General features: G+C 38.7%; 1 protein-coding gene across 7 annotated transcripts in view; it reads left to right on the forward strand.

The window, feature by feature from the left end:
* Positions 1–24,541, forward strand: part of TBC1D5 (TBC1 domain family member 5) — a 532,640-nt gene that overhangs the window by 424,523 nt on the left and 83,576 nt on the right. For all 7 annotated transcript variants that reach the window (XM_079921169.1, XM_079921174.1, XM_079921170.1 and 4 more), the window contains one exon: positions 15,812–15,897. In XM_079921169.1, coding sequence (XP_079777295.1) covers positions 15,812–15,897 — 86 coding nt within the window. The remainder of the gene's footprint in view (positions 1–15,811; positions 15,898–24,541) is intronic.

Raw genomic sequence — 24,541 nt, forward strand, 5'->3', positions numbered from 1 at the left:
CCAGAAGACAACTGGGAATGTGTGTCTAGAGCTGAAAGGAGAGATCTGGAATAGAGATACAGGTTTAGAAATCTTGGAAGATGGATATTAATTGTAGTTGAGGGAATGCAAGTGATCTCAGGAATGGTATGTTGGGGAGATCAGAAGAGAGCTGGGAAGGGAATGACAGGACATAACAGGGAAAGAGGAAGGAACATGTGGAGAAGACTCAGAATGTGGAAAGCCATGAGGGGATAGACTTATATTTTAATTTTTTTTAATTTTATTTTTTTAATTGGTGTAACATTGATTTATAACATATAAGTCTCATGTATACAACATTATATTTCTACTTCTGTATACACTACAATGTGCTCACCACCAAAAATTTAGTTTGTGTCACCTTCCAGTTGACCCCTTTACCCATTTCACCCTCCCCCTGCCCCTTCCCCTCTGATAACCACTACTTTGTTCTCTGTATCTACATGTTTGTTTTGGTTCATTTATTTATTTTGTTTGTTTATTAGTTATATTCCACATATAAGTGAGGTCATACAGTACTTCTCTTTCTCCCTCTGTCTTATTTCACTTTGCCTAATGCCCTCAGGGTCCATCCATGTTGTCCCAAGATTTCTTCTTTTTTTTGTTCATGGCTGAGCAGTATTCCATTGTATATAGATATACCACATGAGAAAATAGAATTATAATTGTCCAAGTGTGGATAATCCCAAGTACCTGGAAATGGTTAGTGACAGATGTTGTAGAGAGATCAACTGAAATTAAAAATAAGCAAATAACCCTGTTGGAAGTTGCTGAGATATTTAGGGTGATGTTGAGCATCTTTTCATGTGCCTCTTGGCCATCTGTATGTCTTTTTTGGTGAAATGTCTATATATAGGTCTTTCACCCATTTTTTAATTGGGTTGCTTGTTTTTTTGATATTGAGCTCCATGAGCTGTTTGTATATTTTGGAGAGTAAGCCCTTGTCCGTTGTTTGATTTGCCAATATTTTCTCCCATTCTGAGGGTTTTCTTTTCATCTTGTTTATGGTTTCCTTTGCTGTGCAAAAGCTTTTAATTAGGTCCCATTTGTTTATTTTAGTTTTTATTTTCATTACTTTGGAGGTGGGTCAAAAGAGATCTTCCTGTGGTTTATGACAGAGTGTTTTTCCTATGTTTTCTTCTAAGAGTTTCATAGTGTCTGGACTTAAATTTAGGTCTTTAATCCATTTGGAGTTTATTTTTGTGTATGGTGTTAGGTAGTGTTCTAATTTCATTCTTTTACATGTAGCTGTCCAGTTTTCCCAGCACCACTTACTGAAGAGGCTGTCTTTTCTCCATTGTATGTTCTTGCCTCCTTTGTCGTAAATTAGGTGACTGTATGTGAATGGGTTTATCTCTGGGCTTTCTGTCCGGTACCATTGATCTCTATATCCGTTTTTGTGCCAGTACCATACTGTCTTGATTACTGTAGCTTTGTAATATACTTTGAAGTTGGGGAGCCTGATTCCTCTAGCTCCATTTTTCTTTCTCAAGATTGCTTTGACTATTTGGGGTCTTTTGTGTTTCCATACAAATTGTAAAAATTTTTTGTTCTAATTCTGTGAAGAATGCTGTTGTAGTGTGATAGGGATTGCAGTGAATCTGTAGATTGCTTTGAGTTGTATAGTCATTTTCACTATATTGATTCTTCCAATCCAAGAACATGGTATATTTCTCCATTTGTTTATGTCATCTTTGATTTCTATCATCATTGTTTTATAGTTTTCTGAGTACAGGTCCTTCGCCTGCTTAGGTAGGTTTATTCCTAGGTATTTTATTTTTGTTGTGATGGTAAAGGGGATTGTTTCCTTAATTTCTCTTTCAGATTTTTCATTGTTAGTGTATAGGAATGCCAGAGATTTCTGTGCATTAATTTTGTATCCTGCAACCTTACCAAATTCATTGATTAGTTCTAGTAGTTTTCTGGTGGCATCTTTAGGATTTTCTATGTATAGTATCATGTCATCTGCAAACAGTGACAGTTTTACATCTTCTTTTCCAATTTGTATTCCTTTTATTTCTTTTTCTTTTCTGATTGCCGTGGCTAGGAATTCCAAAACTATGTTGAATAAGAGTGGCGAGAGTGGACATTCTTGTCTTGTTCCTGGTCTTAGTGGAAATGCTTTTGGCTTTTCACCATTGAGAATGATGTTTGCTGTGGGTTTGTCATATATGGCCATTATTATATTGAGGTAGGTTCCCTCCCTGCCCATTTTCTGGAGAGTTTTTAATCATAAATGGGTGTTGAATTTTGTCAAAAGCTTTTTCTGCATCTGTTGAGATGATCATATGGTTTTTATTCCTTAATTTGTTAATATGGTGTATAACATTGATTGATTTGCATATAATGAAGAATCTTTGCATCCTGGGATAAATCCCACTTGATCATGGTGTATGATCCTTTTAATATGTTGCTGGGTTCTGTTTGCTAGTATTCTGTTCAGGATTTTTGTATCTATGTTCATCAGTGGTATTGGTCTATAATTTTCTTTTTTTGTGATATCTTTTTCTGGTTTTGGTATCAGAGTGATAGTGGCTTCATAAAATGAATTTGGGAGTGTTCCTTCCCTCTGCAATTTTTTGGAAGAGTTTGAGAAGTATCATTGTTAGCTTTTCTCTAAATGTTTGATAGAATTCACCTGTGAAGCCATCTGGTCCTGGACTTTTGTTTGTTGGAAGATTTTTAATTACAGTTTCAATTTTATTACTTGTGATAGGTCTGTTTATAGTTTCTAATTCTTCCTGGTTCAATCTTGGGAAATTGTATCTTTCCAAGAATTTGTCCATTTCTTCGTGGTTGTCCATCTTATTGGCATATATTTGTCTGTAGTAGTCTCTTATAATCCTTTGCATTTTTGCGGTGTCAGTTGTGATTTCTCCTTTCTAATTTTATTGATTTGCATCCTCTCCCTTTTTTTCTTGGTGAGGCTGGCTAAGCATTTATCAATTTTATCTTCTCAAAGAACCAGTTAGTTTTATTGATCTTTGCTATTGTTTTTTTCATTTCTATTTCATTTATTTCTGCTCTGATCTTTATGATTTCTTTACTTCTACTGACTTTGGGTTTTCTTTGTTCTCCTTTTTCTAGTTGCTTTAGGTATAGGGTTAGATTTTTTATTTGAGATTTTTTTTAATTTTTGTTAGTTTGATTAATATGTGTCTTGGTGTGTTTCTCCTTGGGTTTATCATGTAAGGGACTCTCTGCGCTTCCTGGACTTGGGTGACTCTTTCCTTTCCCATGTTAGTGAAGTTTTTGAATGTAATCTCTTCAGATATTTTCTCAGACCCTTTGTTTTTCTCTTCTTCTGGGACCCCTATAAGTCGAATGTTAGTGTGTTTAGTGTTGTCCCAGAGGTCTCTGAGATTGTCTTCAATTCTTTTCCTTCTTTTTTATTTATTCTGTTCCTCAGCAGTTATTTCCACCATTTTGTCTTCCAGCTCACTTATTCGCTCTTCTGCCTCAGTTATTCTGTTATTGATTCCTTCTAGTGTATTTTTCTTTTCAGTTGTTGTGTTGTTCATTTCTGTTTGTTTGTTCCTTAGTTCTTCTAGATCTTTGTTAAACATTTCTTATATTTTCTCAATCCATGCCTCCATTCTATTTCCGAGATTCTGGATCATCTTTACTATCTTTACTCTGAATTCTTTTTCAGGTAAGTTGCCTATTTCCTCTTCATTTATTTGGTCTTGTAGGTTTTTACCTTGCTCCTTCATCTGTGACATATTTTTTTGCCATCTCATTATTATTATTATTATTATTTTGATGGGTGGAATTGTGTTCCTGTCTTGTTGTTTGGCCTGAGGCTGGTTGTTTGGCCTGAGGCTTCCAACACTGGAGTTTGTAGGCTGTTGTTTAGAGCTGGGTCTTGGTGCCGAGATGAGGAACTCCAGGAGACGTCACTTTGATGAATATTCCCTGGGATCTGAGGTTCTCTGTTAGTCCAGTGGTTCAGACTCAGAGCTCCCACTGCAGGAGCTTCTGTCCAACCCCTGGCTCATGAACCACAATCCCGCAAGCCATCTGGGGCAGAAAAAAAAAGGAGAACAATAACAGTAAAAAATAAAATTAGACTAGGAAACTAACAGATATGTTAGAAAGAATATAAAAATTAAAATACAGATGAAACAACAACCAGAAGGTAAAACAGAACCACACTAGTAAAAAAGAGGAGAAGGGAAAACAAAAAAAGAGGTAGAAAAGGCCTTGGCTGTGGAGGGCGGGCCCTAAGCAGGGGTGGGGTTTGGGCTGTGGGTGGGACCTATGCTTTGGACCCACCAGGCTGGAAAAGGCCCTGGGTGGTGTGGGGGTGGGGCTTAGGCTCATCGGAACAGAAGGGGCCCAGGCGTGCCTCCTGCCTCTGGTCTCAGAGGGCTGGGGACCCCACCTGGGAACCCAGCAGGCTTCCTGGGCCCCAGTGGCCCGTCCAGCCTCCACTTCTCCTCCACTCCTGGAGGCCCCTTCCCGCCTGCCACACCTGCTCTCCCCAGGCCTCCCTCCTACCCCCCGGGACCAGTGCGACCCAGTGTGGGGGAGGTGGCCTAGCAGGGCAGGGGGCCTGGCCTGGGAGCCCGACATGCTTCCCTGGCCCAGGTGGGTGGGGCAAACACCCTCGCTCCTCCCCCTGCTCCTCCAGTCCTGGAGGGCCCCACCTGCCTGCCTTTCTTGTTCTGCCCTGGCCTCCCTCCTACACCCCCAGGACCAGTGTGGCCCAGAGGGTGCCTCTGAGGGTGTAGGACCCGGCAGGAGAGCTGGGCAGACTTCCCTGTCTGACTGGGCAGGGGAAACGCTGGGTGCGCTCCCACCTGATCGGAGCTCCCGAGGGTCCCTCCAGGCGTGGGAACCCCTCCCCCCTCTCAGCCGCTCCTCAGGGGCGTCAGTCTCATCCAGCCTCCACTTCTCCTGCCCCCTCAGTCCCCCCACATTCTACCAGTTCGCTTGGGGGTTCCTCCTGTCTCCTTGGGTGTCGAGGTCCCCGACCAGCCTCCAGCAGGCAGCCAGTTGTGAGGAGGTGTGAACTCCACGTCTTCCCACACCGCCATCTTGACTCCGCCCCTCCCTGAATAATTTACTGTATTGTTATTTGTTGATTTTCTACAAATTATTGGGAATTCCCTGGCGGTTCAGTGGTTAGGACTCCGTGCTTCCACTGCAGGGGAGCCCCGGGTTTGATCCCTGGTTGGGGAGCTAAGATCCCGCAGGCCGCACTGAGTGGCCATAAATAAATAAATGCTAACCTTTTAAAAAATAAAATTATCTACTGCTTCTTAATGTAGGTGTATAGACAGATAAAGTTTGAAGGTTCTAGACATCATTGATCATTAAATAGTGCTGTCTAGAAAAAGAAGTCACATTTTCAAGGCTGTTGAGAGCTCCAAGAATGACAAGAATTTTCCTCACTGCTGCACTGCTGCTCTCTGGAACCTTCCCCCACAACTCAAACATAGTTGACAATCCCTCTTCCTTCAGACTGCTGTTCATCGTCACTTCCTCTGGGAAGTTCCTCCCTGATCTCTCTGATGAAATAAAATCACCCCATTCTGCACTTCCACCGCACCCTATACTTCCCTTATCTAAGCACTCGGCACGGGCACGGTCTTGCACTGATGTGTGTAATTATTTCATTGTCTCATCCTCCCGCTCTTTAAGGGTAGAGTCATAACTGTTGTGTCACCATTGTACTGCTGGTATCTAGCACGGCGCCTGACACATAGGAGGTATTTGGATAGAAGGATTCGTGGATGGGTGGCTGGCTGGCTGGCTGGATAAAGACAGAAGAATGTTTCTTTGCATAGTGTCTTCACCCCAGCGCTGTGTTGTCTTCCTGCTACATGGATTGCTGTTTCTGCCCCTCTCCTCCTGGCAGCGTCACAACCTCCCTTGCCATCCAGCTTAGATAGCACCTCTTGGTTTTAAAATGACATCCAGATTCTCAATTTCCTAGTAAAACTCCTATGAAGACCCAGACAAACAAAAGACAATATCACACCAGAAAAACAAAACGAAATAGTCAGACAACCTACTGCCTGCAAGGAATTCAACTCAATTAGGAAAAGTTAATTATATTGCCCGTGTTCTTCTTTATAAAGCAGGGTGCCATCCACAGCCACTCAGCCAACTGCTCCTTTGTGAAATAACCCACCAAACAGGGGTGTGGTCAGGTAGTCATGGCCAACTCGTGTCCACTCTGCTGTCTGCTGACTGGACTTCTTTCCATTTTTGTGACCTGAATTGTGATCGTGACGTTGGACTCAGTGAGTTAGGCTTCTGTTCATCCAGAGAAACTTTGGGAGCAGCATGAGATCACACTCACTGCCAGCTAGACTTTTTGGAGCTTCTTTCTAAACTGGGTGTAATGGCAGCATCTTTGGCCTCACACTGAGGACAGGACTTGTGTGGGCTACTCTCTGAGCCTTCCATTAGTCATGCGGACGAGCAGGTCAGATGGATCTTCACCCTAGTTCTCTGCAGCTCTTTCTTTAAAGGCCAGACTCTGGCGAGCTCTTCGTTTTATGTAGTTCATAGATCATACCATGTACCAGACACTTTGCAAGAGGCAGAGAGGATACGAAGGGAGATCTGGATGTGACTCAGCCCTCAGGGAACTTACACTCTACGTGCAAGACAGACATGTATGCAAGTAACCATCATGCAAGGCAAGGTGGAGTAAATGCAAAATCAACTTAAAAGTAGCACGCTGTTAGAATGGAGGCGGTGGAGTGATGTGGAAATTCACAAAAGGCTTCACACAGGAGGCGTATTTGACTAAGAATGAGAAGGATTCCAGAAAGCAGAGAACAGTGTGTAGACAACTCTAACCTGAGAGAACAGTTTACCTAAAGTCTGGAGATGTGGGGAATGCCCATAGACTGTGGTGAGTGAAACATGGGGTACATGGTGGGTGATATGAGAAGTGTTTTAGGGCCCGGATCATGGAGGTCCTTGAATGTCACACTAAGAAACTGGAACTTTATTTGGTTGGCTATTGAGACTTGATTCAGAACTTAGTTCTGAAGGGAGGTAAAAAAAAAATCAGGCCTATATTTTTAGGTGATTCTGGTGGCATTATATATACAGATCAGAGGGACACGAGATTAGAGACTTGATATAGTCAACAGAAAAATTAAGACAGGTCTGAACCACAGTGAGGGTCCTGGTCATGCAGCAGTGGGATCGCACCACGGGAGTCACTGGGGAGGCGGGACGGTGGAACTTGCCCAGCCCCAGATGTGTCATGTCCTGGGTTTAGGGTTCTAAGAAGTGGTCTGAAATGTTAATACCAGACATAGAGGCTTAGCAGGTTTTTTTTTGTTGTTTTTTTAATAAATTTATTTTATTTATTTATTTTTGGCTGCGTTGGGTCTTCGTTGCTGCATGCGGGCTTTCTCTAGTTGCGGCGAGCGGGGGCTACTCTTCGTTGCGGTGCGCGGGCTTCTCATTGCAGTGGCTTCTCTTGTTGCGGAGCACGGGCTCTAGGCGCGTGGGCTTCAGTAGTTGTGGCTCGCGGGCTCTAGAGCGCAGGCTCAGTAGTTGTGGCGCATGGACTTAGTTGTTCCACAGCATGTGGGATCTTCCTGGACCAGGGATTGAACCCGTGTCCCCTGCACTGGCAGGGAGATTCTTCACCACTGCGCCACCAGGGAAGCCCTATGTTTGCTTTCTAATTTCTCTCTTGGACATTTTAAAGTTCAGTATAAATACTTCATGGTTATCCTAAAAAGTATCAGAAAAGATAGAGTGTAAGTGAATGACCTTAGTAAAAGTGTATTTACATAATAGAATTTTTAATTGCAAGATGTTTTATCATTGAAGTTACTCCCAATATTGCATGAGAAGTGTGACTGTGCAAGGCTTTCTCTTACCAGACCTCAGCACAGGAGCTCAGCTTTTGTTGCCTTGGCAATTACAATAGCAGGTGACGAAAGGGAAGAAGATGGGGTAAAATTTCTCAAAACAGGGTTCTCAGTCCTATGGGGTCACATAGATTTATTCTTGAGGATTCAAAACTCCTAAAACCATTTTGTAAATAGCTTCTATTTTGATGATAATTTGTTTAAAATTATTTTAACATTTCTAAAAATAAAAATTTACGATGGTAATTTTTATATCTGAGATTTTAGTTTCTTAAGTCTCTTTCCCAAAATGGAATATTTAAGATTCTTTTTTTTTTTGAGATTCTCTCTTTCCTTTTTTGCTTTGTATCATTGACGGTTGGGAACCTTCAGTCTTAGGAAAAGATAAATTGGTTTCCAGTTGTCTCTAAACCATTGAAGTAAGGCTCCTCCTCCCCCACTCTGCTCATATTCAAGGAAGGGAAAAGGTGAAGAGTTCAGTGCTGCTGAACAGAGCTCACCAACTACCTAAAAGGAATATTTTGAGGCCCAGGATTAGTAACAAAGAAAATGTGTAAACATGAACTGCTTTCCATATTTATATATATATATATATATATATATATATATATATATATGGGGGCATGTTAATCTGGCATCTTCCTGCATGCTAAATTCAAAATGTAAATACAATAGAAAAAGGAAAAAAAAATTATTTCTCTTTTGGTGTCTATTTATTGTATGAAGCTACAGCCGAGCATAACGCACAGGTGGTTTAAAATGCTTCTCTGCCATCTGAGATCTTGGCTTGCCAGGGTATAGATGCGGATGTCACTTTAGGGAATTGGGCTTATTCAGTATGTAAAATGAGGCTGGCATGGGTTCAGAGGTTTTGTCTGTGTCTTTAACAATTAACAATTTTTGCTTCCTTTTTTTTTTTAAGCTCTTTTAAATTCTCTCTTTTTTTTTCCCTTTTTGTTTTAATCTGTAGATTCATAGATTGAAATTACCGAAATTTTTCTGTCAAATGCGCTGTCCTAATACCTAATATGTGTAATATATATTTCCTATCAAAAGACATAGGAACTATTAGTATATAAACCAGAGGTCACTTTAATCTGGTACTGAAGTGAAATTCTCATTTACAACCTTGTTAAAAAGATTTGTTTTCTTTTTTTTTTTTTTTGATGAAGGTCTATGTGGTATCCACGTTTTAGATTTTGTAATGTTGTAAAAAAAAAACCAAACTAGATTTTGTTTTTCCAAATCTGATGTTTTGTGAACTTATTTTATGCAAAGCATTTGGCATTTAATTCATGGTATGGGTTCTTAAAACAAAAAAAAGGGAAAGTGGTTTATATAAGGAGGGTATGGCTCAGTATTACTATTACACATAAATACATAACGGTAAAATCAGTACTGTCTCAATAGCACATAATATAAAAAGAAAATCAACTCCTAGATAAATGATGAAGGAAATAAAATACAAATCTAGGTTTGACAGCAATATCTAGATAATGCCACTTATTTATATATATATATATTTTAAGGGAATTTTGTGAGCATTTAGGATTATAGTGGCTGCCTTTTTGATCCACTGTGTTACTCTATCTAATTTTAATGAAGAGGGCAGTATGTAGCAATAAGAAACAGAAATGTTGAGACCTTTGTGGACCCTCTAGCAATCAGTGAATATCAGATCACAAATCTCTCCAGCTTTAATTACAGGCAAAAGAAAAGACAAAATTAGCATTTTAATATAGAAATATCTTAGGCTTTAGGAGAATTATGATAAATATAATGTTGCCTAGTGAACCAAAGAGGGGATATTACAACAAACTGTCTTCTTAGGAATATTTGTTTAAATGAAGGCAACAATACTTCATCCTTATCTTTTTCGGATAATTATCACTGTTTCAGGCTGTTCTTTGTTCCAGGTTTAAAATACCTTTAGTTGGGGGGGGGGGGAAGAAAAAGTAATTGACAGTGTTTGTTTTCTGTAAAACTACAAGAAGGAAAAAATGCTGTTTGCTTGGCACTAACAAGATAATTATTTTAGGGAGAGCTTTTGCTCTGCAGCTCTGGTTCACTCGTGCCATGGCAGCCCTGCACTTGGATGCATTTAGGTTACGTCGTTTCAGCTACAGCGTATTAAACTAACTCCTCTTCCAGGGCTGAGTTTTGCCCACCTGTCTCCCCTAAAACACCTGCAACATATGTTTGCATAACCCTGTAATGCTTTGCCTTTGGGGTCCTGAGAAATTCCCCCAGAGCTTTTTGCTTATAAACAGCTGAGCAATTCGTTTTTCTAATGGCAGTTGCTTTTCCCCCAGCATTGAGGCAATAACATATTCACTAAAATAAGAGTCTCATTTTTCATCAAAGGGAAACGTTCGACGTATTTTTTACAGTGCTGTTTCTCCTTCTGAGCCTTATTCTTCCCCTAATCTGCCATGCTAAAAATTAAGAGTTGGTAGCAAGGTATTAGGGGAAAGCAAACTAAGTAATGCTTCATTTGTCAAATATTTTCTTCATGCCGAACAGACATTGTATTTATATGGTAAATATAAATTAACCTTTTTTAGTAAAGAAGTGCTACAGGAACTTTATCAGTTTAATGTAAAAATTGTAACCAATAAACTATAAAAATAATAATTTGGACTTATTGTAGGAAATCACTTTAATTACTGTAACCTCATTAGCTGGCGAACAACTGTGCATTAATAGTATGTGGTTTTACAATTTTTTAAAAATTGTATGTATGTACGTACTCCTGTTCTGAGAAATAAGACAGCTTTTCTCCCCACATATGAGGTCCAATGTGCATGATGTATTTTCCTAAATATGTGTTTTTACTTTTTAAAAAGTGGAATGTTTGGCAAAATCTGCCCTAAGTTTATATATGGTTATCAGAAGGACGAAACACTGCTTTCTCTACCTGTTTGTTATCATGGATTTCAAGTCGTCAAGCTGTCAGATCTGCTGTCAAAGTTCTGTTTATCAGTGTCAGTGGTATCAGAAGGTAATTGTAGCTTCCATTTTATTGCGTTTTTACGAAGTGCCCAGCACTGTGCCGCACTTAATGTTCATTGTCCCGTTTAATCCTTTCCGTTATGTTGCAGATGAGAAAACCGGAGCCGGAGTGTAAATTGACTCCTTCCCAGCCAGGCGTGGGAGGGGCGGGCTCTGGACTTGAACCTCCCTGACTCCGGATCCCTGGCCTCCCCTGCCAGGCAGCCTGTACCTCTAAAGCAGATGTTAGGTCTACCTTAGTCCCTTTGTTTCTAACGTAACACTTTTACTCTTCTTTACCTCCTGCTGGTACATTCATAGATTAGAACAGGGGTCACTGGAATTGCTTATCTTTTGCTCCGTTCAGTTCTACGTGTGTTTACAAATAGCCAGCCCTTTGAAAGGCAGGCGATGTGTTGTTCCAAGCAGGATGAGCCCCTCAGACTCTTTTCCTTCTGGAGTTCCCATTAACAATGCAAAAGGAGATTATCATCCTCAGGTGAGGGAAGGGAGTTAGGGGATCAGTCTAGAAAGTACTATTTGTGATGACCTTTGTTGGATGAGTTTGATTTCACCAGTCTCAGAACAAGGAAAATTGTCACATTTCATCTTGTGGTTAATTTCACTTCTTGTGGTTAGTTGTACTTAGTGTGGGTTAGCATTTAAATACTTTTGTACACTACCGTAGCAAAGTGAGTTTGAACTTAAAGTCCTGAAATATTACTGTGTGGGTAAGGGTGGTAGGGAGGGACTTCTATTACAGAGTAGAGAGGAGGGGAGTTGTCCACCATCAAAAGCCACACTCAGTAAGGGACAGAGTGTTTTACCTGAAATTACATTAAGGTACAGCTTACTATCGTATAATATAGAACTCAGAAGCGAAGAATGTTAACTATAACGGAGAGGTTAGGTTTCAATCAGTTTTGTCCCTAACATTGATTGCTGTCATGTAAGCACTACTTGTAAATTGATTTGATCACGCCAAATTAACCAAAGCATTTTGAAAATTCAGAAGTACCACACGAGTTTGGTTTGTTTTGGTTTTTTTCCGTATAGTTCCCTCTAGGATACTTGTTTCTACTGTTATCTATCCTGCTTCTGTAAGTCATTTTGTCCACAAGGCTCTAAGCTGCCTCCCCAGATTTCAGCCTATCTGTGCCACAGGTGGGAGTTTCAGCATTCTTCTTCTATTACCATAAAGTAACATGCTGAAGAGAAAGCCTTAAGAAGAGCTCCAACAGCTTGTTAACAGAGAAGGATGGAGTGGTACTTGGGAAGTTAATTAGCTGCAATCTTGTGGAAGATTTATTTCAAGTCCATCCAGGTTGGTCTAGGAAAGGCATGGTAAACCCAGGGTGGATTGAATTTGTGATTTCTGCATTTTCATGTATAGTTATGTAGACTTCTCAGGTCATGAAACATAATTGGTATTCCTCTGTACACAGGCCAATATAAGTTAGGGTATAATTACCATTTTTTCTTCTGAAGAAAAACTCCCCCAAATAAACAGAAGTGGGTTTTTTTGTTGTTTTCATTATTGCTTTTTTTTTTTTTAATGTACATTGGCTTGGAAAAGCTTATAATATTTGGAATCCTGACTGTGTGAAAGTGGGTTTAAAATAATTACTAATTGTTCCAATCTTTTGCAAAGACATACTTTTAAAATTGTCCACCACAGCGAGATCAGCTCAGTGCTTTGTGATCGCCTGGAGGGGATAGGGAGGATGGGAAGGAGGGAGACGCAAGAGGGATGAGATATGGGAACGTATGTATATGTATAACTGATTCATTTTGTTGTAAAGCAGAAACTAACACACCATTGTAAAGCAATTATACTCCAATAAAGATGTTAAAAAAATAAAAAAAAATAAAGTTGTCCACATCACATGTCCTACACAATGAGAGCTTAAAACTGTCATTGGGTCTGGTCTTTCTTACATACAGAGTTTTATATGTGTAGAATTCTAGTGGCTCTTACATTTTAGAGGAAATTCCAGATCTATAAAAAAATAGAAATCAAAACTGTTATATTTCTGTTAAATTTTATTTGGAAAAAAATCCTTTGAAATAAGAAAGGCAAATGTTACTTTTAAAATGTTTCAATTGCATGAGGTTAGAATTCTGCTCATTTAATCTCATCCCGCTAAGGAAACCATTGCTGTCATTTTGGTACATAGTTGTGTGAGAAGATATTGCTCCAAAATTTCTTGACTTTTTAAACCTTATTCAGAAGAGACTAAACTAAATTAAAAGAGAAGAATTATACGTGAATTAAAGAACTGTCAGTACTGAATCTTAATGTATAAAAAAAGGCATGTGCCCTTTTTAAATAAGTGTCTATACCTGTTGATTTCTATAGCCACATGTTGGTTTACAGAGGTATCAGACATTCAGTAGCTACAGCCACAGGTGGCCATTGAGCACCTGAAGTGTGGCTGGTCCAAACTGAGATGTGCTCTCAGTGTAAAGTATACACAAGATTTCAAACACTTTGTACGAAAGAAAGCATGTAAAATATCTCTATTTTTTATATTGATTACATGTTAAAATGACAACATTTTGGATATACCAAATGAAACAAAATATTTTTACTTTCACTCTTTTTTTTTTTTAACGTGGTTGCTATAACATTTTAAATTACATATGAAGCCTGCATTTGTGACCCACATTATATTTCTGTTGGACAGTGCTGGTCTAGACCATCCATGTGTACACATACTTCTCTTTTAGTAACAATATCACCTTCTCAGATAGAAAACCCTATTGAATGACTTTAAACTATAGCTTCTGATTTTATTTTCTTACATTTCAAATACTATTTTTCAACATCATCTTTTGATTCTTTCTTTTCCATCCCAGTACAGTGGCACTTTAAACTGCCTCTCCTTTTGATACTAGTAAGTCTCCTAGGAATTTAAATAGGCCTCAGTGAAAGCAATACTTGAGCCTCATTCATATGTTCAAGTTAGATCATTATTCCTAATAATGGCTTTAAGTGCTTAGATAGAGCAGCACTTCGTGTCTTGAATTGCTTGTCATTTCTTTATAAAGATGTTTCAAGAAATTGCTCCATGCATTCCCTGCTTTCATTGTTTTCTAGCAAAGAGGAACATAATCCTTTATTAATTTGTTGAAAGTCAGAGAAGAAAAGCCTTTTATAGTAACGAAAACAAAATGTTTCCAGGTACTGAGAATAAAGAACAAAATTGGTTATGAGTGATAGTCCTACGCGAGTTAATTTTTAAAATAAATCATGAATGCACTGTCAGTCTGCCAGTGGCTTTGACCTCTATTTCATTTTCCCGTTATGCTTGGGTCCAGGTTGTCATCAGCTACCAAGAGGAAACCTATGTAATTCCTAGAGAGCTAGAAGTTGCACTGTTAGACTTAATAGTATGGTAGTCATGGAAGCATCAGTTATCTTCATCAAGGCAATTCAGATTTGATTATTGTAGAACTGTGTTGAATACCAAACCAGTGGAGTAGTAGCTGGAGCTAAATCAAGGGATTGTCATTTTTGTCAGATGATTACGGCTGACTTGGAAGAGATATGAAAGGGTTGAGCTCTGTAAATATTCTCTTTTCAGCAGAAAATGAAAAGGTCCATCATGGCCTTAAGATGCAGCTTGTTAGCTTGATGAATTTCAAACTATTTAACCTTAGCAATTATGTACCCCCGGCTACATGCAAGTATATTCGTGCCTTGGGATTATGTCTCCAAGGACTGATATCAAAGCATATTGGTAATTTTCTATTAAGATAAAATGCAGCCTTTTTATGTCTAGTTAGATCTCTCAAAGGACAGGGCATGCTCTGGTTCAAAGTCCTAATTATTAACTTGAGTTATATGTTCAGGTAAACATTGGAACACATTTATTTATAAGTTTTTAGAAACTATTTAAGGAAAAATATATATAATTTAACCTTTCAGAGATGATGGTATTCATTTAAGTTATGCTATTAACGTGTTAACATTTTTATAAACTGAAAGTGTATTTGATTAATTTGTATTTGCCTGAGGGACTTGATACTTTTAAATAATAGACATATTAAATAATAGCAACCTATGTAAATAGACACACCCAACCTAATGATTCAAGGACATTTCTGTAAGTTTACAAATAATACTACATGCCAGAAAGTACAATGTGTTGCTGCTTTTATGAAAATGTGCATTGGTCAGTTTGCTTTTGTATTTCTACTACCTGGGCACTTATTAAACTCGTATATGAGAATAGATGACATAGAAAGTGCAAACTTCAAAAGAATTGCTGAATTCTGAAATAACTCGTTCCTTTTAGGAGAAGAAAGCCTCGGTGTGCCATCTAGTGGGCATACATAGCACTTTGGCATCAAAAACTAACTTGAGTTTTGCTCTTCTTCAAATGCAGCTTTCTTGACACTTTGTGTCTCCTAGGCCTTAGGCATAGATTATGCTGGGGTTAATCTCATATAACATTTCAGTTTTGTTGTAATTTTGTCTGATTGTATTTTGGAAAGGCATATTGAAAAAGATCAAAATTATCAAAAAGAAGTCTAATGAAAGGAATAAATCTGTGTGAACTATGAAACAGGTAAAAAGAAAATGTATTAAAACAATTTCAGTGTTTAATCAGACTAAGATCAGTTAAGGCAAAACTTCAACAATAAAAACAAACCAACAAACAAAAAAACAGGGAGCTCCCTGGCAGTCCAGTGGTTAGGTCTCGGCACTCTGACTGCTGTGGCCCAGGTTCAATTCCTGGTCAGGGAATTAAGATCCCACAAGCCATGAGGCGCAGCCAAATTAAAAAAACAAAAAAACCCAAGCACATTAATTATTAAACTTCATTATTATATGTATTTTTTTCTGAAAGAATATAAAAACAATTGTTTCATTCTTTTATGTGTTAATGTATAATTTAAATAGCTTTATACATTTTAATTTACTGCTTTTTTTTTTTCTATAGAGAAATCCAAGACCAGTGACTTATCAGTTCCATCCAAATTTAGATTATTATAAAGCCCGAGGAGCAGACCTCATGAATAAAAGCCGGTAAGTCCTCTTTCTCTGATGAAAGTCACTAAAATATTCTTGGAGATCGTCAGGAATGTTACACATTTGCTGAAAATAATTTCCCAGATTTGAGTATACCAATGGTTAATGCATGTAATGAATCTTTGTAAAATAAATTATCTGAGTTTTTTTCTAAGGCATGAGCAAAGGATGTATGTTGATGTCAGTGGTAAGGTGAAAAATTAAATAAGTTTAAGAGTACTTGTTACAGATTGAAGTTTGGCAACTTTGTTCTTCTAACACTAAGAAACCTGAATAAATTGTGCCTGCTTGCGCAGTCTCTTTCTAGACCCTAGCTGTTGATTGAAAAGAAGCAGTTCTATAATATATGTTTAAATTATTTCAGTAATAAAATTAAAACTGGGTTTCCCAACTGTCTTTAGAACTACACAATAAGCTTATAAATGCATCTTGTGTGTGCATTTGTGATTATATACATAGAAATTTTAAGGGTCACTGTAGGAATAAAAAAACATTAAAATCCTACTTTTAAAAGAAATTAACACTGGCATAAAGGGTTGATGAACAGTTTTGCTCTTTCATAATACTATACTCAGATGTCTCAAGAGTTAACTCATCAAACCAGAACCATCTCAAATTAGAACATAATTTCAAAATTTACTCTGGTAGACTAAAATGTTAGTCATGATAAATGCTGCAAGTTGTCCGAATTTTCTTCCTTAAGCATTTTGCCTCTATGCTAGCTTTTCTTCAGTAGAATTCCAACAACCTAAATATACATGGCTGGAGTACACATACATGATGTGTTCTGCTCTTACTTGGAGAGTTTTAAAAAAAGACATAATTCCTGACACATCGAAACTCATGTCTGAGGGGTGAGAGGATTTTATAAGAAAGCAGCTAAATTTAAACTTGCATTTTGAACCCTTAGTGTCACGTTATTTTTAAATTACCCATCCTTGATTGAAGTCTGTCTCATGTTTTGAAGGGCTATGTAATTATGAGACCAGTTCTGTAGCCCACGAGGCTTCTGTGAGACTCTTTTCTGTTTGTTCATTTCATCTGATTCTTGGTTCACAAATAAAAGGTTTTTCCCTATAGTCACTTTGTTCATTTAATTTAACAAATTCTTCTTGAGTGCCAGACTCTCAGTATTCTAGGCATTGGAGATAGTGAACAAACCGGACAAAAATCCTAGCCCTCAGGAATCTTACAGTCTAATCACTTGTATTTCCTCCCTGTCAAGTATTTAGTTTTGATATGTTTTTTAAAAAGTATATTTTAGGTACTTTCTTCATATAAGATCTTTCCAGCTGGAGCTCCTTCTTCTCTCCCCTAATCTCCACCCTGCACCCCCTGCCCACCACCTCCCCCAGGTTAGTTTTCACAGGACAGCCTGTAAACTCTCAGTTTCCAGCAGATTAGATCACACTTCCACTTGAACCTCCAAAGGCTTCCTAATACCTCCCATAATCCTGTCTTCTTCCCTTGCCCCTCCCGTAGTGACCTCATCTCCTCCACCCTCCCCTTCTCTTCCCTCTTGCTTGAGCTTGCCTGGGGCCATAGTGCTTCCCTGTTCTCCTCCCACCTCCCCTCTTCCTTTTCAGCTTCAGGATTTATGGCTCAGCACAAATATCTCACACAAGGCAAGCCTATCTCTCTCTCACAGTTTTTTTTTTTTTTTATTGACATATAGTTGATTTACAATGTTGTGTTAATTTCTGCTGTACAGCAAAGTGATTCAGTTATACATGTGTCTACATTTCTCTTCCATTATGGTTTATCACAGGATATTGAATATAGTTCCCTGTGCCATACGGTAAGACCTTGTTGTTTATCCATTCTCTGTATAATAGTTTGCATCTGCTAATCCCAAACTCCCACTCCATCCCTCCCCTCCCCACCCCCCCTTGGCAACCACAAGTCTGTTCTCTATGTCTGTCAGTCTGTTTCTGTTTTGTAGGTAGGTTCATTTGTGTCATATTTTAGATTCCATATATAAGTGATATCATATGGTATTTATCTTTCTATTTCTGACTTACATCTTCTTTTTCCATTCATCTGTCGATGGACATTTAGGTTGTTTCCATGTCCATGTCTTGGATATTGTAAATCGTGCTGCGATGAACACAGGGGTGCATGTATCTTTTCGAATCATAGTTTTGTCTGGATATATGCCCAGGAGTGGGATTGCAGAATTATATGGTAGCTCTATTTTTAGTTTTTTGAGGAACCTCCATACTGTTCTCCATAGTGGCTGCACCAATTCACATTCCCACCAACACTGCAAGAGGGTTCCCTTTCCTCCACACCCTCTCCAGCATTTGTTGTTTGTAGACTTTTTGATGATGGCCATTCTGACTGGTGTGAGGTGATACCTCATTGTAATTGTGATTTGCATTTCTCTAGGGATTAGTGATGCTGAGCAGCTTTTCATGTGCCTGTTAGCGATCCATGTGTTCACACAAGCCTCTCTTGACCTCCCTTTTGTCTTCACCTCCCTTGGTCACTCTCTACCCCACTGCCCCCATCTTATTTTCATAGCATTCTTTACTCACAGAAGTCATAGACATATGTATCATCTATCTCCCCAACCTCCCCGCTAAAGTCAAGCCCCCTGCAGGCAGGTCCCTTGTCTTACTCACTACTTGAGGGCACCTGGATAATCCTGGCTGGTGTGGGGAGGTTACTCAGTATTTGTTGTATGTATACATGATTCTATTTTTACATTTTTCAACATGTACTTTTTTTTTTTTCAAAAAGGAAATAGACTGTACCCTTTCCTTTTTCCCCTTCATGTTTTATCTTTCTTCCATTTAGCTTTCTGTCCCAGCATTTTTCTTCTCAAAAATGTTGGTTCTGTTTTATGTATTTCCTTGTAAGCACATTGAGATTCTTATACAAAGTAACACTGTAAGGATGCAAGGCAGATTTCTCATCATCACTGTTGCAATTTCAAAGCTTGAAATTGAAACTGAACCAAATAAAGTGTAGTGTGTGAAGACATCACAGACCAGCAAATGAGGAGAGAAAGAGTTCAGAGATGGTACTGGGAAACTTGACAAATCTTTTGAAAAGGTATCAACTTATAAACTTAACACACACCAGAATAAACTCTGAGTTAATCAAAGTTCATTCAAACAAGCAAACATAGAAATAAAACACAAATGTCTGTCTGACCTCTAGTTACTAGACTTTCTGGCCTTAAAAGTAATGGAAGAAATCACAAAGGGAAGGACTGGTGGATTTTACTACACAACTGTTTTTAAGTAGATGTCAAAAATAAAATAAACTGAATCAAAAAGGAAACAGAAAATTGGGAAAATATATGTAGTATAAATGACTGACAAACTATAATATCATTAATGTATAGAAACTTACACAGTTCAGTAAGAAACACAAGATCTGTTTCAGGGGCCATCACATCTCCTGACATACTCCTCTCTGCCCAGAGGTTCTCAGCCCAGGTTCATGGCTTTACGTTCCATTTATGACTAAAGGATCCTTCACTTATATCTTCAGTCTGACCTCTTCCCTTGAACTCCAGACTCACATGTTCCAAACTAAACTCTTGATTCCACCTCCATACACCTGTTGTTCCCCCAGTGTTTCTGCATCACAATGAATGTCATGACCCAGTTGATCAAGCCTTAGAATTGCCTTTAACTCTTCTTTTTCTCTGACATCACACGTCAAGTGCATCAGCAACTCCTATTCAAACTATATCCTGAACTAAGCCACTTACCTCTCTCTGCAGTGGTGGCACCAAGTCACGGGGCCTTGCCCATCTCACCCCCACGGTCTCCTAACCCATCTCCCTATGCAAGTCCAATCATATCACTCTTCTGCTCAGAGCCCTTCCGTGGCTTCCCAAAACATTTGGGGTCAAATCCCAAGCCTTTTCAGTGGTCTGCAAGGCAGGCCCTACATGATCCTGTCTCTCCAACCCCACCACCCTGCTCTCTTGTTCACTGGACTCCAGCCACACCGGGCTGCTTACCATTCCTCCAGCTCTCGAACAAGTTCCCACTTCAGGAGCTCTGAGCTTGCTTTTCCCCGTGTCTGGGTTCTTCCCCAAGAATCCACATGGCACACTTACTGCTCAGTCTGTGTTCAAATATCGTCCCTTCAGAGAACCTCTCTTTGACTGCTCTGTCTAAAATAATGGACCACTCTACTCTGTCCCTTTAATTTGCTTTGTTATTGTTTTTGTGGGGTTTTTTTTAATAGCTGAAATGGTATTTTTCATTTTTAATTCAGCTTTTCAGTTTGTTTTTATAGTTTGTTTCTTGCATTGAAATGTAAACTCTGCATGTTTGTCTTGTTAACTGTCTTATCCTCAGCACCTAAAATAGTGCCTAGAATATAGTAGGCACTCAATGAAAGAAGGATTGCAAACAGCAAATAAACCTTTAAAAAGCTGTTCAAACTCATAGTTAATCAAAGAAATGCATAATTAATTAAAACACCTATAAAGCACTGTTTTTCACCTTTCAAATTAGCAAATTAAAAATAAACAAGGCAGAGGTGAGTAAATCATCACAATCTACTGTACGGCCTAGGCCCATAGTTAATAATACTATATTGCGTACTTAAAATTTGCTAAGCGAGTAGACCTTAAGTGTTCTTATCACAAAAAATAAAATAAATAACAATAGCAGTGATAAAGAGGGTGGGAGGAAACTTTTGGGAGTGATAGTTAGGTTTATGGCATAGATTGTGGTGATAGTTTCACAGATGTATACTTATCTCCAAACTTATCAAGTTGTACACTTTAAATGGGTACAGCCGTTGTATGTCCGTTATACCTCAATAAAGTGGTTTTGAATGAATGAATGAATGAATGGGCAAGCTAGCACCAGTGAAGGTGCACGGATATCCTTAGTCACCAATACAGGGAGTATAAGTTGAGACAAGCCTGGTAATCTTGCCAAATAGTACTCCTAATTCTGTATGTAGCCCTTATAACTACCACACTATTCCCCAGAGGTTTGTTTATCCTGCCACTACTTTATCCATGATCAGAAACTATTGTAGCTGCAAAATCCTTGGGAAAGTCCCCCTTTAGCTATTTAATGCCTAAGATGCTTTTTACCAAGCTGGACCCTTCAGCCATAATTAGCCTTGCAACTACTTTCTTAGCTGTATAGAGGCTATTAAAGAGTTAATGCATTGGGACTGTCATTGAGCAGCAAGACAGGTAGTGGGGATGGTCTAGAGGGAATTTATATCCTCATGGGGGAACCCCGAGCAGGGATCAGTTAGCAGAGGACAGGCAAGAGGCAGGCAGACACCTGGAAAGCAGGGAGCTAATACTTGCTACGTCTAGGGCAATGGACTTCTATTTGTGTTGCTTATCCAAATGAGGGAAGAGGATGCAAAGATGACATGTGATTTTGAGATAAGAATATCTCTAGAAATCAAGAAGCCTGATTTCTCTTCTCTGCTTTACCATGGATTGCTATAATTAAGTCTTTAAACGCAAGTGCCTAGGTATTTTAGTGGTAGATTTTCCATTACGTGTGTGGGTAATATTCACTGTGCTCTGATTTTACTTACTTGCAAATTTCTCTTTAAAAATGGGAATTGACATTTTGTTATTCAGTCAATTTTTGAGCTCAGAACAATAATTTAACACTCAAACCCTGCTCCAGTTTTGTCCTAAAATAACCATAAATTGCTGCTATACATATTTAAAAAAAAAAAAAGCACATGTAAATTGTGACTGGTCTTCAGAAAGACCCATCTAATTTACTCAGGAATCTATGACCACTGAAATGCCCAACTGAGAAGTCATGGAACAGAATTTAATAGTTTTTAAATACTGCAACCTCTTATAATAAGAGTAAAATCTCATACCTTCTTTATTCCAGAACATTCATGGATTTTCTGTTTTGAAAATGACCCAACACAATTTCTCAGAATGTGTAGTTTTTATGTGCTCTGCAGAGGTGATGAAATAATCACGCCTGAGCTGTCAGCAGTGACTCAAGGCCACATGTCACTTTATCTAGTGGCACCTTTTTTTTTTTTTTTTTTTCTGCGGTACGTGGGCCTCTCACTGTTGCGGCCTCTCACGTTGCAGAGCACAGGCTCCGGACGCGCAGGCTCAACGGCCATGGCTCACGGGCCCAGCTGCTCCGCGGCATGTGGCATCTTCCCGGACCGGGGCACGAAGAACCCGTGTCCCCTGCATCAGCAGGCGGACTCTCAACCACTGCGCCACCAGGGAAGCCCCTAGTGGTGCCTTTTTACAGACTCCACAACTATAGGTCTTTTAACTTGCTTAAGCAATTTCACATCACCAAAATTAGATATTTCGCTTGATTAAATGAGACCTTGGTAGAGATGGAAGAAACCAAGCTCAGTTCCTGATCTGCCCACTCACCAGATCAGCAATAGCATTCTATGTGCTAATATTCCCAGCTTTCCTCTGCCTTGTGTCAGAGCTTAAACAACTTAACTGATACCAATAATGAAAGATTCCAGAATTAGAATTCTGGAAGGTACAGGCCTCTGGCAGTCCTCTACAAATGGCCCCTTGTCAGGATCCCTGCATGGGATCCAGCAGGAAGCCAGGGAAAGATGATTCTAATAAGAGTGTTCGCTGGGCTTTGAAGATGTTTTCCACATTCCTCAGCTGGGCTCCAGTGACGAAGTAATGATGGCGTCCAGTCCATTTTCACCCCAAGAATGCCTGATGGCCAATAATTTTCCATCTCTCCTTGGGATCAGGATCTGCCTCAGCTTAGGAGCGTTCTTCTCAGGACCTGGCCTAACAAGAATGTCCTAGAAAGTGCGTGATCCCAGGAGGCTCAGGAATTCTTCTACCAGTTGTCATCTTATGCTAGAATTTGAGCTTTGTGAGAACAGGGACCACATCTGCCTCTGTCATTGCTGTTTCCTCAGTACCTGGCACAGAGAACACATTCAAATACTGGTGAAATGATTGAATGCTTTCTAGCCTCATTTATAGAGGAACCATATGGATGTCAGGGACTGAATCCTAGAATCTTCATATTGCCAGGGCCTAGCACAGTACCTGGCACTGTTTCTAGTATTCAGTGAGTATTTAGTTTAATGACTGAATAAATAAATACTGTTTTGAATCCCTAAAAGGCATTATAAAATTCTTCTGGCCAATTTCCATTTTATATGGTCCACAAGATTTTTAAATTAGGCTTTATTGTATTTACTCAGAAGTATTTTATTGCTAAAATATGGTAAAGAAATAATATGCTAATGATATTTCCCAAGTCATAAAGCCAAGAAGTCCATTGTTATAGTCCCTTAGTAGTTAATTGGCTAATCAGAATTTTAAAGGACACTGATTTCTATATAAATGTAATTTTGTGATATTTTTGTGCTCAAATAAGAGTTTATGCTATAAACAATTCTATGTCTGAAATGCTCTTTCTCTTGTATCAAAGAGAGTTGTTAATTCCTAACCAATTAAGGTAAATTGGTAAAACTATCTCCTGTTTAGGGCAGAGTAAATAACTCTTTCTCCTGTTTTAAAAAATTTAAGTGTAATTTGTACACAAAGCACAGATCTTAAGTGTTCAGTCTGATGAGTTTTGACAGCTGTGTATACCCCTGTAAGCACCATCTAAAACAATATATCTGGAGTGAACATTTCTTTCACCCGAGAATTCCCTGGTGTCCCTTTCCAGTCAATTCCAACCCTTCATCCCAAGGCAACCACTGTCTGATTTCTATTACCTTATATTAGTTTTGCCTTTTCTTGAGCTTCCCATAAATAGAGCCACACAGTATGCACTCATTTTTGTCTAGCTTTCTTCATTCAGAATAATGTTTTTGCAATTCATGCGTGTTCTTGCATGTATCAGTAGTTTCTTCCTTTAGATTGTTGAGTTGTATTCCACTATACAATGTATCACAAGTTGTTTATCTGTTCTCTTGTTGATAGATACTGGGTTATTTCCAGATTTGGGGTGTTATGAACAAGACTGCTAAGAGCATTCTTGTACAGGTGTTTTGATGTTTTTGTTTGTTGTTTTTGGTTTTGGTGTTTATCTTTCCCTTGGGTAAACACTTAGAAATTAAATTGTCCTAATGGATAGATCTATGTTTAACTTTATAAGAAACTACAAACTGTTTTACAAAGTAATTATACCTTTTTCCACTCTCATCAGGAATATATGGGGGTTCTAACTGCTCTTCATCTTTGCCAACATTCGCTACTGTCAGTCTTTCTGATTTTATCTATTCTAGTTGGTGTGAAAATGCTATCTCATTGTGTTTTAATTTGCATTTTCCTGGTCATCTTTTCATAGAATATTGATGATTTGTATATCTTCTTTTGTGAACTGTCCAGGTTGTTTGCCTGTGTTTAATGGGTTGTTTGTCTTTTTATTCTTGATTTGTAAGAATACTTTATATATTCTGGATAGAAGTCTTTGTCAGATAAATGTACTGCAAATATTATCCTCCCCCAGTGTATGGCTTGCCTGTTCATTTTCTTAGTGATATCTTTTGATGAGCAGAAAATTATTATTTCAGTGAAGTTTCTTTTACCAGTTTTTTTCTTCTGTGGCTAGTGCATTTTATTTTCCTATTGAAGAAATCTCCTATCTAAGACTCACCTTAGTTTCCATTGTTGAGGGTCCTTAAGACCACGCGCGGCTTCGAAGTTTCACTA

Source organism: Stenella coeruleoalba (genome assembly GCF_951394435.1).
Source record: "Stenella coeruleoalba genome assembly, chromosome: 5".
Classification (NCBI taxonomy): Eukaryota; Metazoa; Chordata; class Mammalia; order Artiodactyla; family Delphinidae; genus Stenella; species Stenella coeruleoalba.